The following is a 16,443-nucleotide window of genomic DNA, read 5'->3' as shown; positions in this document are numbered from 1 at the left end:
ATGTCATATTTTAAGTTCACCAGGTTGGCTGGCTGACTATTTTTGGGCCTGGTTCGGGTGAGTTTGCACATGCAGAGTCACCGTGGGGCATTGTTCAAAAATGTTCCCTAAACACAAGTGACCGTCAAAGGTCAGGAGTCTGAGAATAACCCCTGTGATATTTAGAAACACCTTTCATTTCCTGATAGTCTGGCTAGCCGTGATACTGAGGTAACAAGAGGAGTCAGTTGGCATGGCAACTATCCTTGTGACCTCTCCAGGAATGGTAGCTACATAAAGGCCAGTTATGCAATTGGCAGAATTAGCTTGAAGCATCTTTTGATTTACATAAACTCAATGAACGAAAACAGTGGGTGCAAGTTTATTCAACATTTTAAACTTTTAAAACTTTAGTCTTCATAACTCACTGAGTGACATTTCTTACATTTCTTAAATGTTATTGCAAATGTGAATTAGAATTTGTTCACAGAATATAACAACAACTTGTTCAAACTAAAATAAGTATAAAATGGAAGAGTTGTGCACAAACAATGGAAGATGTGTAAACATCCTTTACTGCACAAATGGAAATGATGGTAGCCTGCACCGTGAATTCAAAATTTTGCTCAAGTGAAATATTAATTGTGTAGAAATTGGCCCATATATTAAATTTTACCACTAGGTTGTTAATACTGATGCACAATTGTGTAAAATTATTTGAACTTTAAAGTTTTCCACTGCTATCTTTTGCCCATAACGTTGGAGTAATTTCATTCTCAAACTCCTTTTTTATTACTATTATAAAGATGAATTGTGGTATAATTTTCACAGTGATATGTTTTGAAGAGATTGATCAATAATGTTTTGAGAAGATGTACACCTCATCTATCAAGAATCAATCATTTCATGAGAAGAAGTAAAAAAAAGAAAAATCTTATTCCAACTTTATGGGCAACAGTGAATAAGTTTGTCTTAATTCAAAGTAAGAGCAATTTTCCCTCTGAAACACTCTGTAAAGTGGCATAACAAAGAGATATTATAGTACCATGAAGCCTAAAGTTAAAGTTACTAGGTACAATACCCCACTGCTCATAAACACTGTCACTATAAGTGTTTTACACACTTCTATGTGTGTTGGAAAATGTCAAACCAGATCAACAAAATTCAAATCGTCCAAAAAAAAAAAAAAAAAAAAAACACAGGACTTGGCCCAGCCTCAGGAATATCTGCATAAATGATTCAGGACAGAGGAAATATTGCTCAGAGCGGCAGCTGCGAGGCGGTTGTTTGTGGACTAATGTACGCAGATTATCACCCATTCCTCAGGCAGGGGGCGGGAGAGAGATACTGACAGACCAACAGCACACTATTGGAAATCTGCTCTTCCCCTCACCACCACCATCACCACCACCATCACCACTGCCGCTGCGTAATCAGGCAGGTCCAGGGCTGAGGCGCACCGAGCCACACAGCGCTCTGCTTATTGATAAGACTCCTTGGAAGAAGAGGACCGCAAACCACCGTCCTGATCTGCGACATTATGTCACACGCTCAGCCCGTGAACTGGACTTTGGGGACGCATCACGGTTAAAGAGACACTTAGCAGCTGGGAAAAGTCAAGTCAAGTGGAATTTAAGTTTATTATACACTAAAGAAAACGGGACACCCTTGGAATAATTCAAACTTTACTTACTTGCCGAGTCTCCTGGATAGTTTTGTGAAGTTTGGACCTTTGCTGCTTAGAAATGTCGTAAAGTCTTTTGTTCATTTAATTTGTCGTTATCATTTTTTTTTTTTTGCGCTTTTCGCCGTACACGCACACTTTTATGCGCAAGGTGAAGTGAACAGAGAGGACTGAGCATCACGCAGAAGGAAAAGTTGCAGCTTTCGTGTTTTTAACACGGTGGGTGACGCTGAGCGCTTTCCTCCCTCTTCTCCTTCTCCCTCCTCTCCTTCGGATATCTCAGCTGGAGACACCACAGTGCGGACACGCCGTCTACGCGCGCGCAGTCCCGCAGGACGAGCCGCTGTCCCCCCGCGCGCAGTGCTGAGGAGAGAGGGACTCTCGCGCGCCTCCATAAATGCCCGGTCCGTCGAAGAGGCTCGAGGCTGGGCAGCAAGATGAGCTCGTGGGTACAGCTGCTGCTCGTGTTGCTGGCGGCATGTCTGCGGTTTGGCGTAGCCGAGGTGAGTTAGCATCAATCACAGTATGGTCAACTTTTACAGTCACTTTGGCTTCTTAAACAATTATAGCTTACATTATATCCTGCTAATAGGTCAAGCCCCAATTAAGTTTTATTGATAATTATACACGAGCACTGTAGCATATGAAATAGCCATAATTGTAGATAGGCCATTCACTATAAAGGGAAAGAGTTTTGATATTCAATATCCTGTCCTTTTACTCTAGCAACTATTCCCTGAGAATTCCATTAAAAATAATATATTTGGTTTCATATGTTAATTTAAAACGTCTGTTGTATTTATTTATTTTTTATAGTGTAACTGCAAATAGGCTAACATCATCCAGAGCATAGCCACTATAGACTTTGTGTTCCTAACAATCTCAACAAAAAAATACAGAGGCCTACATGATCATGATTTTTTTTTATTTTTTTTATATAACATTGGAATTGGTGCACCTGCTTCAGTCTAGTCTCATAATAAAAGCCAGTCTTCCCCTCATTGAGTCTGAGAGGGGTGGTGAGATCCTCACAGAAAATAACTGTTATTCCTCCCATTAACTGGTGTTATGAATGGATGCCCAGAGGCAGACACATGCAGAGGTCTTCCTCTGTGGGTGATGAGGCAGGAAACAGAAACTGCCATGAAAGGCTCCTCTGCAGCTGGATGCTCCACGTGGTTAAGCGATGCATTCATGGATGCTCTTCCAGATGTTGAGTGAGGCCATTTAAATCAGTCATTGAGCACCATCACACTGCAACATCATGCCATGGAGGCCCCATGTTTGTTACAGTGGATGAGCAAGTGACACTGATGCCCAGGGTGAACTGGATCTGAGGGACAAAACAACATGACACATTGTGTTGTTGTGTGAAACGTTCATCATGCGTCAACACAATGTGAATCAAGTGTCTTGTTGATTTTGTGGGTGAAAATTTACTTTACTCTTTTAGCTGTGTTACAGCCATGGGGCATTGTGGGGCAGTTGTGTTTCCCTCCTCTCCTATCCTGGTTCTACATTTAGGCTTTTGAGATCTGTCACGTGGATGTTATCTTGGGGACAATGGGCCTCATTCACCAATATCTTCTTAAGAACCTTCTTAGATTCTTTCTTAAGTTGTTCTTAAGAAGTTCCTTAAGAAAACCCTACGTCAGATTCATCAACGCGTTCGTAAGCCTCAGAATTGTTCGCAGCTGTGTTCTTATGTCATCTCCTCATAAGTTGAGGGCGTGTGCCAGGTGAGTCTAATTAACATAGGATTAGCATAGGTAACAGCCCCATCAATGCCCGTAAAAGGGCATGAGACTGCAGGGCCGTGTGCAAACAGTACCCACAGGAGAAGGTGAAGTAAGAAAGAAAGTTGAAATGCTCAAATGAAAATCTAGGAGGGAGCACCAGACTCCAAACGTAAAAAGAACTTAAGTAGTGAAGTGGCGCTACTGCGGCAGGAATGAAACAAAGAAACAAACAAAAGGCTTATATTTAGTTTATATTTTTATATTTATATTTAGGCTATATTTAGTAGCGTCAGCAGTGGATGCAGCTCTTCGGGTTGTTATCAGAGAGACCACATTCTCACGTGTGCCATCCTAAATATCATCATATTATCACATAATTAAAAAAAAAAAAAAAAAAACTGTTGTGTGTAGTGTGAACACTTACAGTAAGTGCACTGTTGCAGCCCGCAATTAGGAAAAAAAATCATATCGGCAGCTGTATGCCCCCCCCCCCCCCCCCCCCCCAAAAAAAAAAGAAAAAAGCAACTGATATGAAATAAGTGTCTATAATGTTTTTTAAGAGACTGCAATGGTTTGTCAATTATTATTATTAATATATATGATTATTAAAAACATCATAAAAGATAAGAAAATAATTCTTATTCAAATCAAATGATATCATACAACTGCAGAACAAAAGAAAACGCTATAATCGGTTATTTTTGCAGAAGTCTCAGCACCTAAAAGTGCGTAAGTATACTCCTGACTGTTCTTAGATTTTGTTCTTAGTTCAGAACAAATTCTGGATAAGAAAACATTCATGAATGCCACAATCTTCGTAAAAACTTTGTAAGTAGGACTTAAGAACAAATTTGTTCTTAAGAACGGTTCGTGAATGAGGCCCAATGTCCTTAGTCCTTGCTGCACTCCCCAACTAACACCTCATGCACTACTTCCACATCACAGATCTGTCTGAATAAGGGTCTCTTAGAAATGTTTTTAGGGTGAACAGGCAGTAGTGAAGTATAAATGCGGATAGATGCACAAAGTCAGACTGTCTGCTTGCCAAAAGTCTTGTCTAGGTCAAGTGATGCTTGATGATAAGTGATGTGAATTTGAAATTACTTGAGTCTTGGCCTCTTTTTTTGACAAGGTTAAAAACACAGATGAAATCTGAATGGAGGCAGAAAGAAAGATAAAATCAGATTCAATGTGTGTCTGAACCCACTTCTATAAACGTCATATCCTTTTTTCGCTGATATGAAGTCCATAGAAGTAGGTTGCAGAGTCATGCCCAGTGAAATGATTTAATCTTTCTTTCTGCCTCCATTCAGATTGAATCTCTGTTTCTGACCCTGGCAATTCATCCCCACAATGAAACAGCAGTGTCAACGGCTTGTAAAACTAAATGGAGTTTAAACACACACAGTTAACAGGGCAGTTGTGGGGAAGTGGACATTTAACAAGTCAAAAAAGAGGGCACAACCCTTTTAAGGAGATGGGGTGTGATTTGTCCTAAGGACCGAGGGCTGCACATGTTGGAAACTATTACAGTAGCCATCAATGAATCAAAACACAGAACTTATGTAGGTTGGTTATGTAGGTTATGTAGTATTAATATCATCTCCCTACATTATAAAAAACAGTGTTACTCGAGGTTTTCTCCCTCCTTTCACTCCCAAAACCAACTGAACGGTATAGAATGTAGCCTACTGTATGTAGTCTACCATCACCATGACGACTTCACTTAAAGGTAGATTTTGTAAAACATAGCTATGATGGATGACTTTAAATTCCTGTCGTCAGCCTGTCTTTTCATTTTATGGCCTCTGTAGACCACATGTAACAGAAAACTCAAATTGACAGGGCACGTGTTTCAGAGGGAGAGTTTTACACAGGCTTTGAGGTATACAAGCAGGAATTCCCCCATGTCTAATTATAAAGTTATAGTCATGGAGTCTGTAGGTTCAATCATTTCCCTTATAAAAATGAACGTTATCATGAGAGAATGGGTTTAAATCACATCTCGTCTTGAGTGTGAATGATAATTTAAAAGACTGCTCAAATCTGAAGTGCTACCTATAATGAATGTATACATTCAGCCATAGACCACCAAAGATCCCACACAAACTTCTAATTATCTTTAATTGTACCCGGCGCCTTTCTAACTCAAACCTTAATTATGACAAAGGAATTAATTAGAGTCACATTTATTCACACATTTCAGCATTACGCACGTGTAGAAATAGTTTTCAGAGACTACATGTGAAGTCTCACTCATGTGCTGTGGCTACCACTGCTGCTGCTGCTGCGCCGACAGCAAACTCGACCCTCTAATTATCTACGATTAGATGTTCCCTCTCCTCCCCTGCCCACTGCAGCCGATGCCTGTACCTGGCATTCCTCAACATGTCCAATAGGCCTGCAGGGGATGGAGGCTTGCTTCAGGTGATAAGTCCTGGATTATGTCAAAATTTGGGGTTTTGGAACATGTAAAATGGCAAAGAGAATACCATAAGGTTGTTATCGCAGGAAGCTGTTCCGTTATGCCGTACAGTTTTTAAGAAGTGGTACAGCAGAAAGCCTCGTGTGTTGCTGTAGATAAACACATGGCCAACATCATAGTAACATCATAATAGCTAATCCAACAGCTGTTGTTGTATCTGTTTCATCATCAGAGGCACATAAAGTCCAACTGCTCCAGATGCAGGTGAAAGATGAGACAGACTTTGCTCAGACTCGCAGCACATGGAAATGTTAGCAGTAGACTCATTCGCTTCACCTTTTATTTTTCTCATGTTGTGGTTAGTTAATCAGCTCTTTTCAAAACCACAGAGACACTCCTGTACTTGACAGGAAGTACGGCATTACACTTTCCAGATCTGAAAATATCCCACCTTTGATAAATTTGTGTGAAAATAATTACCTTCTCAATAGAGACATTTTATTTTATGTGGTCTTTTTCTTACTGGATATTAACTTAACATTTTTAGCTTTTGGAACGTGGTTCTAGAAAACATGCAATTTCAGGACATCTCCTTGGTCTTTTGTAAAAAGTGATAGACAGTTTTCATTATTTTCAGCCCTATTGAAACACAATGATCAACAATCATCAGTCAGTCAGTGCATAATAGTCAGTTCCAGTCTTACTTTCTAGTCTAGATCTCAGTTACAGGACATATCTTTTTATTTTATTATCCCGGCACCTTAAACGTATCAAAGTGCATGTCCCCTCATAGCTACACACTGAACATTAACCAATGTGACTTTATCTATTCTGTCTGTGCGGTTTGAATCTGTTTACATCTGTTTTGTTTATCAAAACCAAAGTGTTTATTTAATATTTCCTGCTTAGACACAAATCGTCATGACAGCAGGCACCACGGCGAACAAAGGCACACATCCTATAATTAACATCAGACACAATTAGCCACGCAGGCAGGTTCGCCCCGTCGACAGAGAGAGAGGAAATAATCATGATGACTCCTCAGGGGCATCGGCGGTCCTGCAGTGGAGATGTGAGTGTAATACAGCAGGCATTTCCCTGCTGGATACTTTGACTGTATGGAAGGCCAACCAACAATGGGGGAAAGTCAGTGGCATACAGTATGGGCAGGGTGAGAAGAATACATGTTCATGCATGGATGGCTACTTCCTTTGGCTAAAACCTGCTTCCCGCCATGATTCATTATATTCTGCAGATCCTGAATGGAGCTGTACCCGGGACTGGACTTTCAATATTAGAATAATGCGTGTTTAAAATGGCCAGGCCAGATTGCTTCCCTTTGAGGTCATCTTCATCGCTTCGTCTCACAGCGAGGCGGCAAAGCAAATGAAGCACATCCACCACATTTTAACCGATGTGAGGAAGTGTGCCGACCCACGTCTGATCCTCGTCTATTTCAACCCGTCTTTTATTCATCTATTATTCCTCTTTTTTCTCCTCCTTTTTTTCAGATGCACCTCTCTTTCTCTTCTCCTCTCTATATCACTCCTTCCCCCACTTCCTGACTCCTTCCTGGCTCCTTTGACCCCTAAATGTTAGCAGATGAGAGGACACAACGCCAATAGTCATTCACCCCGCTCTTAGTGACCATTGTGTGTCTGCTTTGGTTAATACCCCCCAGCTCTCCTGCCCATTAATGACTGGGGGGGTTAAACCCACAGTCTGTCCATACAAGGACAATGTAGAGCTGCTGCTTGGTTTTTGTTGCGGTGGTATGGAAATATTTAGTTAAATGTTGATTGTTGAAGTTATAGTAGTTGTTGTTAATATCAACAAATTCCATAATCGAAAACTGAATTTCCCTCTTGACTGTGGAGCCGGAGCCTGATTCTTGTCTCGACACCATAAAACCTCACTGTCCTCCAAAAACTATCAATAATTAATTCCCTGATTTGAATCGACCAGTTAGAAAGAGCAGGTTTTGATATTGATTTAATTATTTCGACATATTTTTGTGGCGCATCAGAAGAAGTTCAGGTCCAGGTCCCCAAAAATGTTTATAAGCAGCACTCGTGACACTGATGGATTGCAAGAAATATAAAAACTGTATAAAAAAAGTAGCCTCAATATACATTTTACAGGTACATGTATGAAGCGAGCTATAAATTTATAATGACTCTGTGTTAGAACAACCAGCAAGGAGAACATTAAGAGTACATGCACATGGGGTGGTGTGTAGCTCAGTTGGTAGAGCACACGCCCCATGTATTGAGGCTACAGTCCTCACTGCAGGCGGCCCCGGCTCGAATCCCGCGTCGAGCGGCCCTATCCTGCGTGTCATTCCCCCTCCTCTGCCTCCCATTTCCTGTCTCTCTCTCAACTGTCCTGTCCATTAAAGGTGAAAAAGCCCCAAAAATATACTTAAAAAAAAAAAAGAGTACATGCACATGCTGACTAAATATTGTCAGGCTACGTTTCAAATGATAATCTATGTGTGAGGCAAATGATGCAGTGAGGTGAATGTTTGCCCCGTGAACCATGTCTGTTCGTGACTGACCGAATCGGTCGACTAAAACTCCAATCATCCACTAAAACTCCTCTCATGGACTACCGGTAATGTCTGGTCGACTATTAGGGGTCGGCTCTTGACGAGTTCCTGTTTTGTTTACTTTTCAATCACTTATTGTGCCCCAGTCATGCAACTACACATACTGAAACTCTTGTGACATGGTTGCGGAGAAGTGCGGTAGTGTTATTCCATTTCCTCAGAGGAACTGTTTGGAAAACTCTGTAATGCCTGTTGCAGGATGCAGAGGGGTGGGAAATTCTCAAATAGCTATTCTTATAGTCTTGTCTGCGGCTGAAAAAATGTCTAAATTCTTATGTGTCATCTTCTTTTCCTCTTTTCCCATCGTCACGCTCTAAGACAGTCATGAGTAATGTGTTTATGATATCTTGTGTGTTTCAGGGGGACCCTCTGCCTGCAGCCCTGGTGGAGCTGGTTAGAAACAGCCCCATCTCCTCCATAGAGGACCTTCAGCTGCTGCTGCTCTCTGACTCCGTAGGTAAAGATCAAAGCGCTCTACTATTATTTTTATGTACACTAACTAACTGCAGTAACTGTTGGGGTGTTATTATGGATTATTATGGATCCTCATGAAGTTGTACTCTTTTCACATTCATACTTTAACCTCAAAATTAAACCAGTTTTGGGTCTAAACCAAACTGAACAGGTTTTTGGTGTTTCTGCCCCTAATACTATTGTGATCTTTCATTTTCTTTATCTGTCACACATTTATTTGAAATGAATAATGTTTTGATTGCATTGTCTATTAACTGGAAACTGAAAAAGGGAATACAAGGAAGTGATTTGCATCAATCTAAAAACAAGTTGTTACTTCTTAAACAGCAGTGTACACATACAGCACATATTGTTCCCAGTCAACAAGATACATTTCATGAACATGTGTTCTCTTAAATGAAGACTTAGTCATTTGTAATTTCAGATCCTACTTAATTGGGAAAAGTGTAGACAGGATTACACCAAATAATGCTTATAAAATGCATGTGGCCAATGCAAAATCAAACTGAAACTGAACGTCAATTAGTGGTTACTTTTCCACTCTAATTGCGACTTGTAAACATGATCAGATCAAAGTCGAAATTACAACAATACTTACTTTAACTAGCTCTGAGTCTCTGTTTCGCTCTCTAAATTGCATATACTCACATGCACACTCACATCAGTCACATGTGACATTAACTACCCCCACACCCTCTTTGTTTCTCCCTCCTTCTCTTTCTGTCCTTACACACCCACATGTAAGGACTCGGGCTCATGTTTTATCTGCACACATGCAGAGGGCGCCAGAATCCTTTAGAATAAAATATTACACCACGTGCCAAAAACGGACTGTGCATAAATCAGCTGCTGTGTTTAGTCAAATGCTGTGTTTGTTTATTGTTTTGTCTCAGATGAGGAGGACGGGACTTCTGCAGCCAATGGAGGTCACAGACTACCAAGGAGCCTTGGTGAGCCGAGCCCCCCTCCTTCCTTTTGTTCCTCTACAGTGTTGCTCAGAACACTGCTTTTTTGTTACACTCACAATGTAAATTTATTATGTAGACATCGCGTTTTTCTCCTCTCACGAGGCTTCTTTAGATCTTTAAAAAAAAAGGCTGTCTCATGGCATGGCTGATAGGACATACATCAGTTTGCGAGGACACATGTGCGCCTTTAACTCAAAAATAGGTTAATATAATGTTGTAGTGCTGGCATGGAGAATTCCTGATTTTCCTCATGAATGGTATAGTACTCCATCCTCATTAGTGTAGGGCAGCGGGTGAGCTCAGTCAGCCGTCTTTAGAGTTGATTTATGTGACAAGTATGGCTTTAGTGACACGGTGAAATCCTCCCCATTAACCTTTTTTGAGGATATTGTGATAAAGCAGATGTCTAAATCAGTAGACATCAATCTATAACAGTCTGGATGACTTTGTTGGATTCCCTCTGGTATGAAGAACCACTAATTGTCCCACATTAATCCTGGTGTAAAGTATGCCCACTATCTTGTATGTGTACAAGTCAACCCCAGTGCGACTTACTGACCAGTGAACATTTCTGCCCTACAAAGGCAAAGTGCAGTATCTGTAAAAAAAATATTTGTGTTTTTCATTGTCAGGTTTAAGCATCCAATTATGAATAACTACCAAGTCTATAATTGATTAGATAAAGGTGGACTGAATTAAATCTATTTTGTAGTTTGTCTTTCTGACCCATTCTGACCGTTTTATGGGCTATTTTGTGACCAATTTTGACAGTTTTATGGCAGATACTGCACTTTTGCCTTGGTTTTGCAGATACTGCACTTTGCCTTGGTTTCACAGTGGACGGACAGCAAAATAAAAAGCCCAATAATTCTGGAAATTTTTGCAATATCAATATCAGATTCTACCAGATTGAAGAGAATATGCCACACTTTTGATTCAATTGAAAAAATTGAAAAAAAATGCAGATACTGCACTTTGCCTTTGTAGGGCAGATTTGTGAAACACAGTGGAATAAAATTTCCTCATGTTTCCGACCAGACTCATTTCAGATGCAAGAGTTTTATTTTATAATCTTCCTTCCTGTTTCTCCGTCACAACAGCTAGAAACAGGCTGCACTGGACGCTCTGGCCACTCTTGTATATAACAATAAAATGAGCTTCAGTGCTGAGAACTCACACATGATCAAAGTATCTCATAAATAAACATTTAGTGTCAGACTTGATGAATGAGCAAGCTACAACTTGGGAGGGTTTAGATTTATTAAGGAGCCCTGAGTGCATTTTAATTGTTGTCGTTTCCTCATCAGTTTACCAAACACATTCTCAAAGGCAAGGTGGCTCTTAATGGTCAAATACAGTAAAAGGCACTTTAACATCGCAGTGTGTTTTGAATACTAACATTCATGGTAACACTAACACCAGTAGGCTACTACTGTACCAGTCATGCTCACACTCAGCCATGTCGTCCCTCAGACGCCCAGCCGGCGCAGCAGGCTCTGTGTAAAGTACGCACCGACGTGGTTGAGATCACCAGGGCGATGCTGGACCGTAGCAATGCTAACTTCATGTTATGGCCACCTTGCGTCGAGGTGCAGCGCTGCTCTGGCTGCTGCAACACCAACAGTCTGCAGTGTGCCCCCGTTGTCACGCACACCAGATACTTACAGGTAAAACAAATACATACACAGAAATATACAGACAGACTATGAATCACGGCACACACATTTACTGTAGATGAAAGAAAAAACAGAGCCTGCAGTGTGTTTTTGTCACAACTTTTTTCCCCTGTGACTCCCTCCTTATCCAGGTCATGAAGATTGAATATGTAAATAAAAGACCCACTTATGCTAAAGCGGTGGTGTCGGTGGTGGATCACGTGGAGTGTCGATGTCAGCCTGCACCACGTCCCCCGGTGTCCAAGAAAAAGTCGTCTCGCAGACAACACGGCCACCTGCATCGAAACCAGACCCTCAGCCAAGAGCACGGACAGGTCAGTGACAACACTACTGTGGATGTTCTCTGTTGTTTGGGTGATGTTACAACCACATTAGATTCTCATCTTAGATGTGCAAAAATATTAGATAAGATAAAACTTTATTTTGTTTAACAAAATTTAACAGTCAAGGTCATATTTAATTATAAAGCTATACAGCGGAACGGTTGTTTATTTAAACCAAATATGGGTACAGATGTATAAGTTTTTGCCTAACCAAATGTAATCGTTTATTATAAATTTATCTGGCAACAAAATGTCTAAATGCGCCTCACTGCTTCCCCAACATTGATGTTTCACAATAAAACAAATCAAGGACGTTTCCTGGGGGAAAGTTTTATCTGTCACACCTGCCAGAAGAGTTACTGTATATGGTTCTCAATATTTTATTTTTCTTAAATGTGGTCATAACAGAGTGAGTTTATTTTAGTAATGGTGTGAATTTTTAAAATCAGATAGTAAATACACAGAAATATCAGGCTGTAAACTGTGCCTGTCACACATAACCTGTGGAAATGTTCACTCATCAGCAATGACTGTGTGGACAAAACTGAAGAAAAGCATGCTCAGCTAAACTGAATTCAGTTATGTTGAATTTTATTATCACCAAAGGTCAAGATGCACTCCAAGGACGAGCTCCATCAGTGGGATGAGCTGAAACAGAACCAGAGAGCCCGCCTGGAGGATCTCCTGGAGCAGCACTGGGGCCCCAGAGGAGACACCTTCACTCAGCCTGGAGAAGGCTACAGTCTGGCCGGGGAGGACGCGTCTCGGTCTGGAGAGGCCGTTCACTTCGCCCCACACTGGGCACAGAACTCCAGCAGCTTCCTTGGGACTGAGGACCAGTCTGAGAATCCAGACAATATGGAGGGTAAGGATGGGAGGATCTCAGATGGTAACAAGACTGTTTCCTCAGAGGCTGATGTTGGTGTTGAGGAAAAGAACAAGGTGGCAGAAGGTGGGAATGGGTTTCCGCTCAACATTACTGAAGGGAAAGTTGATGAGGGAAATGGGGGAAAGGACAAAGCTACACCAACGCACAGCCCGCCATTGCAAGAAGACAAATCTAAATTAACAAAGAGTCACACAAGTGACGTCTCCAAACCTGCTACCCAGAGTCCTCAAGCCAAATTCAGTCCTACTGAGGACACCATTAATGAGAGAGTTGGGAGCAGGGTCCGACCGACCAAAGAGCCAAATCCGGACCCCCGAGAGCTGTCGAGACGGAGAGAGAACGAGACTCCAGACGAAGAGAGGATATTACAAATTCAAGAGGCGAAACTGGAGGAGGAGAGAAAGGAGCTTCTACTCCTCCACAAGAGGTTGGATCAGGAGAAGGAGATTCTGAGGCAGCAGCAGCTGAAACGAGAAGAGGAGGAGAGGCAGAAAGAAAGAGGGACAGACGGTCGACATCACCCACATGGTAGACATCACCATCTGCAAACAACAACACAAAAACCAGGTAATTACATGTATTTAAGACTCTGTAGTGATCAAAGCACAGATATGAAAACCAGTCAGACTGAAATGTTAATGGCTTTGCCTGTTTTGATAGTTTTCTGTCTTTCTTTCTGTTTAATTTGACCTGTTAAATGTGAATTCTTCTCCTGCAGAGACAACATCTACGACTACCACACGTCAGCCCTCCGCTCCAGCAGGCCCCAGACCTCCAGCTCGTCCGAACCAATCAAAGAGAAGGATGAGGAAGAATCGCAAACGGATCAGCAAGGCAGCTATGAGAGCAATGCTAATGTAGAACTAAAACAAACCCAGGTGAGGTCACATACTGTATCTGTTAGACAAAAAATAAAACTGTGGAAACTACATGTGAAATTCAAACTATGCTTTTCTTTATTTTTCAGGGACACAACGTGAACTTGGTGTATTTTGTGGATAATCCAGAGGTGAAGCAGAGTGACTCCCTTCATATAAATATTTATTCATTCATTCAGTAACCTGCTCATCCTGTGAGATCTCCTCAGTAACACTACTAATAACTGTCTGGTGAACCTGTAATTACACCTGGATGGAGGAAGATGGGGGTGAGAAGAAAATGGAATATAAATAAAAGGTGGACCTTTTTTTTTTAAAGAGAATACTTCCCCACAACGACAGTTGCTGGTATGAAGTAACAAGTGGCATCTGAAGACTGAAAAATTGTGTGCAAGCACATTACATCTGGAGGACTGAAACTGCATCGCTGTAGAACTGTGGATAATAGTGCAATTTCAAAACTCGATGTGGAACCATGTTTTGATATCAACAGAGAGAAACTGCACTTACATATTGACAAAACCGAGTCCATACGGGGTTTAAATGATTTAAGTTTGTTGCTGAAAGACTCGATTTTGTGATAATGAGTCAGACTGGACTATGGAGTGCGTTTGGTGGAAAGATGGACAGAACTCTTCTGTGTCATGAAAGAATCTGTTGTATTGTAATTGGATATTTTAAGAGACAATCAGCGGTGGCAACTAATGCAGACTAAAATGACCAGTATTTCCATGTGTGATAAAACATTTTGAGGGCGAAGTGTAGACTATGTTGGGAAGATAAAGCTGTGTCAATATACCGTACAAAGGCCTGATATCATGTATTAGCTCATTAAAACAGTGATGGTCTCTCTCTAACCATATTTAATATTTAACTCATTGCAAACACTGGAATTACGCAGATGTGATCCGAGAACAAAAACAGGACATGTTGTGTTAGTGGGGGTTCCTCGTTCCGCGATCTCACACGATGAAAACAAAGAGGCGCTCGCTGAAAATGAGGCGATGGCGTCACACCTGTGAACTGACTGTGTGCTATGTTTCTTATTTATTTATCTCTACCATTACTGTGGATTAACTCTCCATGGAAATACTGCAAACAAGTTGTCGAGATACGTATACAATATTGTCTCTGTCATGATGACTGGGTGGTGCAATCAGGAAACAAAGTGAACAAGTTAAAGAAAGGAAAATATCAAAATCTTCTGTGACCTCCCAGTATCATGCAGTGGTGTAACTTCTGTGTCTCAAAAAAGTATGTGCATGTGTGTTTGTTTTGTATGCCGTAAGTGTGTGGTGTAGTGTGTGTACAGTATAGGCTGTTGCTCACACCACTTCTGTCATGCATCTCAGTACTCATGTAGCTGCATATATCTGTTTCTCTCTGTCTGTTTCTCTCGTTGATAGAGAAACATCTTTCCTCCATTCAATACAATCACATTTCTTTTCAACTCTGGGCAAAGAAGACAACCATCTACGTCATGTTTTCTACAACATCCCCTGTAGTTGTTGTGTAAATCTACAATGCATTTTATTGTGAATCATCATTTGCAGGAAACTCAGTGGGTCAAAAAGTGAACAACAGCTACCTGTAGTCACTTCTAAGGAAACGTAGATATTGTTTTTGTGAATTTCCTCTAGAAACATATGGAACCACTCTGGTGATGCTCTTTGGTTTTCAGTAATCCATAATCAACCAGACATCTTAAGTTATTGAAAAAAACGTGGCTTTTATGTCTTTCGTGTCAACTTACAACTGTTACTGATTTTGTCTGTTTTATTATGAAATATGATGGAAAAAAAGGAATGTTTGTGATAACGTTGCCACCTAATGCTATTTTCATATGAGTATAAGAAGCTAATGTGCTGAAATCTACCCGTTTTTGTGTTTTTATTCCAATGTTCTTCTAAAGGTCCATCTGTGGAGTTTCTTCCAATAGGCAGATGTTCTGTTATGAAATGTGCAGCTGTCACTGCAGCGACTCCAGCTGCTCAACAGGCGATGAGCAACAGACAAATGATGCAAAAACTGATTTTAAAGGCTAAAGGCTAATTCATGCATCCATGTGTCCGGGTGGGTCCATGTGATGCAAATTTTGTTTTCTGCGCGGGTGCATGTGGACCCTGTGCATTTGTCTGTTCTTGTGTTTCATTGTGAGTCTCATTGTGTCTTACTCTACTTTTAATGTTTACAAGCCAAATGCAGTACAACAAAGCAGCTGATCTTGTGGTCATGAGGTTGCCATCAAGTGTTTCAACATACACTGGTATAAATAGAAGTGTCATGATAATGCAGAAAGGATGATGCAAAGCTGATGTTTACCACATTTAGTGCCTCAGTCCTGCATGTTAGTATAGAATACATTTGCCAGACTAAAAACTGCGGCAGAGACTAATAATGCCGTTAGTTTAGTAAAAAAAAACAAAAAAAACAACAACAACAAAAACGGTATTGTACAAATTTAATTCATCACTTTTTCTTCTTTATTTTTTTTTACCATTGACAAAAATTTGTGACAATTGTTTGTTCATGCTGGGATGGATATGATCGTGTCTAACATATTTCAGGGTAATCCATCCAGTGGTTGTTAAAACATTTAACCAAAAGTCAAAAATGTCCCTTTATGGCACTAGAGTAAGAGTTAGGCTGTCACTAAGGTGATCTCTTTTTTCATGGCGGTCCATCCAACACTTGATATACTTAATAGGCCTACTTGATATTTCAGTGTGGTGGCTCAACCATTTGACAAAACAACATTGTCATTCAAAGAGCCATGTACAAGGCCTCCAGTTCACATGAT

General features: G+C 40.8%; 1 protein-coding gene across 1 annotated transcript; it reads left to right on the top strand.

The window, feature by feature from the left end:
• Positions 1–1,258: 1,258 nt before the first annotated feature.
• Positions 1,259–15,462, top strand: pdgfbb (platelet-derived growth factor beta polypeptide b). Its single transcript, XM_083977463.1, has 8 exons — positions 1,259–2,166; positions 8,796–8,892; positions 9,803–9,859; positions 11,351–11,544; positions 11,685–11,867; positions 12,483–13,332; positions 13,484–13,643; positions 13,733–15,462. Exons 1-7 carry the CDS (start codon positions 2,101–2,103, stop codon positions 13,624–13,626), a joined length of 1,590 nt encoding a protein of 529 aa, XP_083833589.1. The 5' UTR covers positions 1,259–2,100; the 3' UTR covers positions 13,627–13,643; positions 13,733–15,462.
• Positions 15,463–16,443: the final 981 nt, after the last annotated feature.

This window comes from Trachurus trachurus (assembly GCF_905171665.1).
Source record: "Trachurus trachurus genome assembly, chromosome: 8".
Taxonomy (NCBI): domain Eukaryota; kingdom Metazoa; phylum Chordata; class Actinopteri; order Carangiformes; family Carangidae; genus Trachurus; species Trachurus trachurus.
Note: the sequence above shows the minus strand (reverse complement) of the source record. Positions and strands in the feature narration are given on the sequence as shown.

What these genes read in the sequence shown, in the direction of transcription:
- pdgfbb (XM_083977463.1), top strand. Translation starts at nt 2,101, where the DNA reads ATGAGCTCGTGGGTACAGCTGCTGCTCGTGTTGCTGGCGGCATGTCTG. An exon ending in TGCGGTTTGGCGTAGCCGAG is followed by an intron (nt 2,167 to 8,795) that starts GTGAGTTAGCAT and finishes TGTGTGTTTCAG; the next exon opens with GGGGACCCTCTGCCTGCAGC. An exon ending in CAGACTACCAAGGAGCCTTG is followed by an intron (nt 9,860 to 11,350) that starts GTGAGCCGAGCC and finishes GTCGTCCCTCAG; the next exon opens with ACGCCCAGCCGGCGCAGCAG.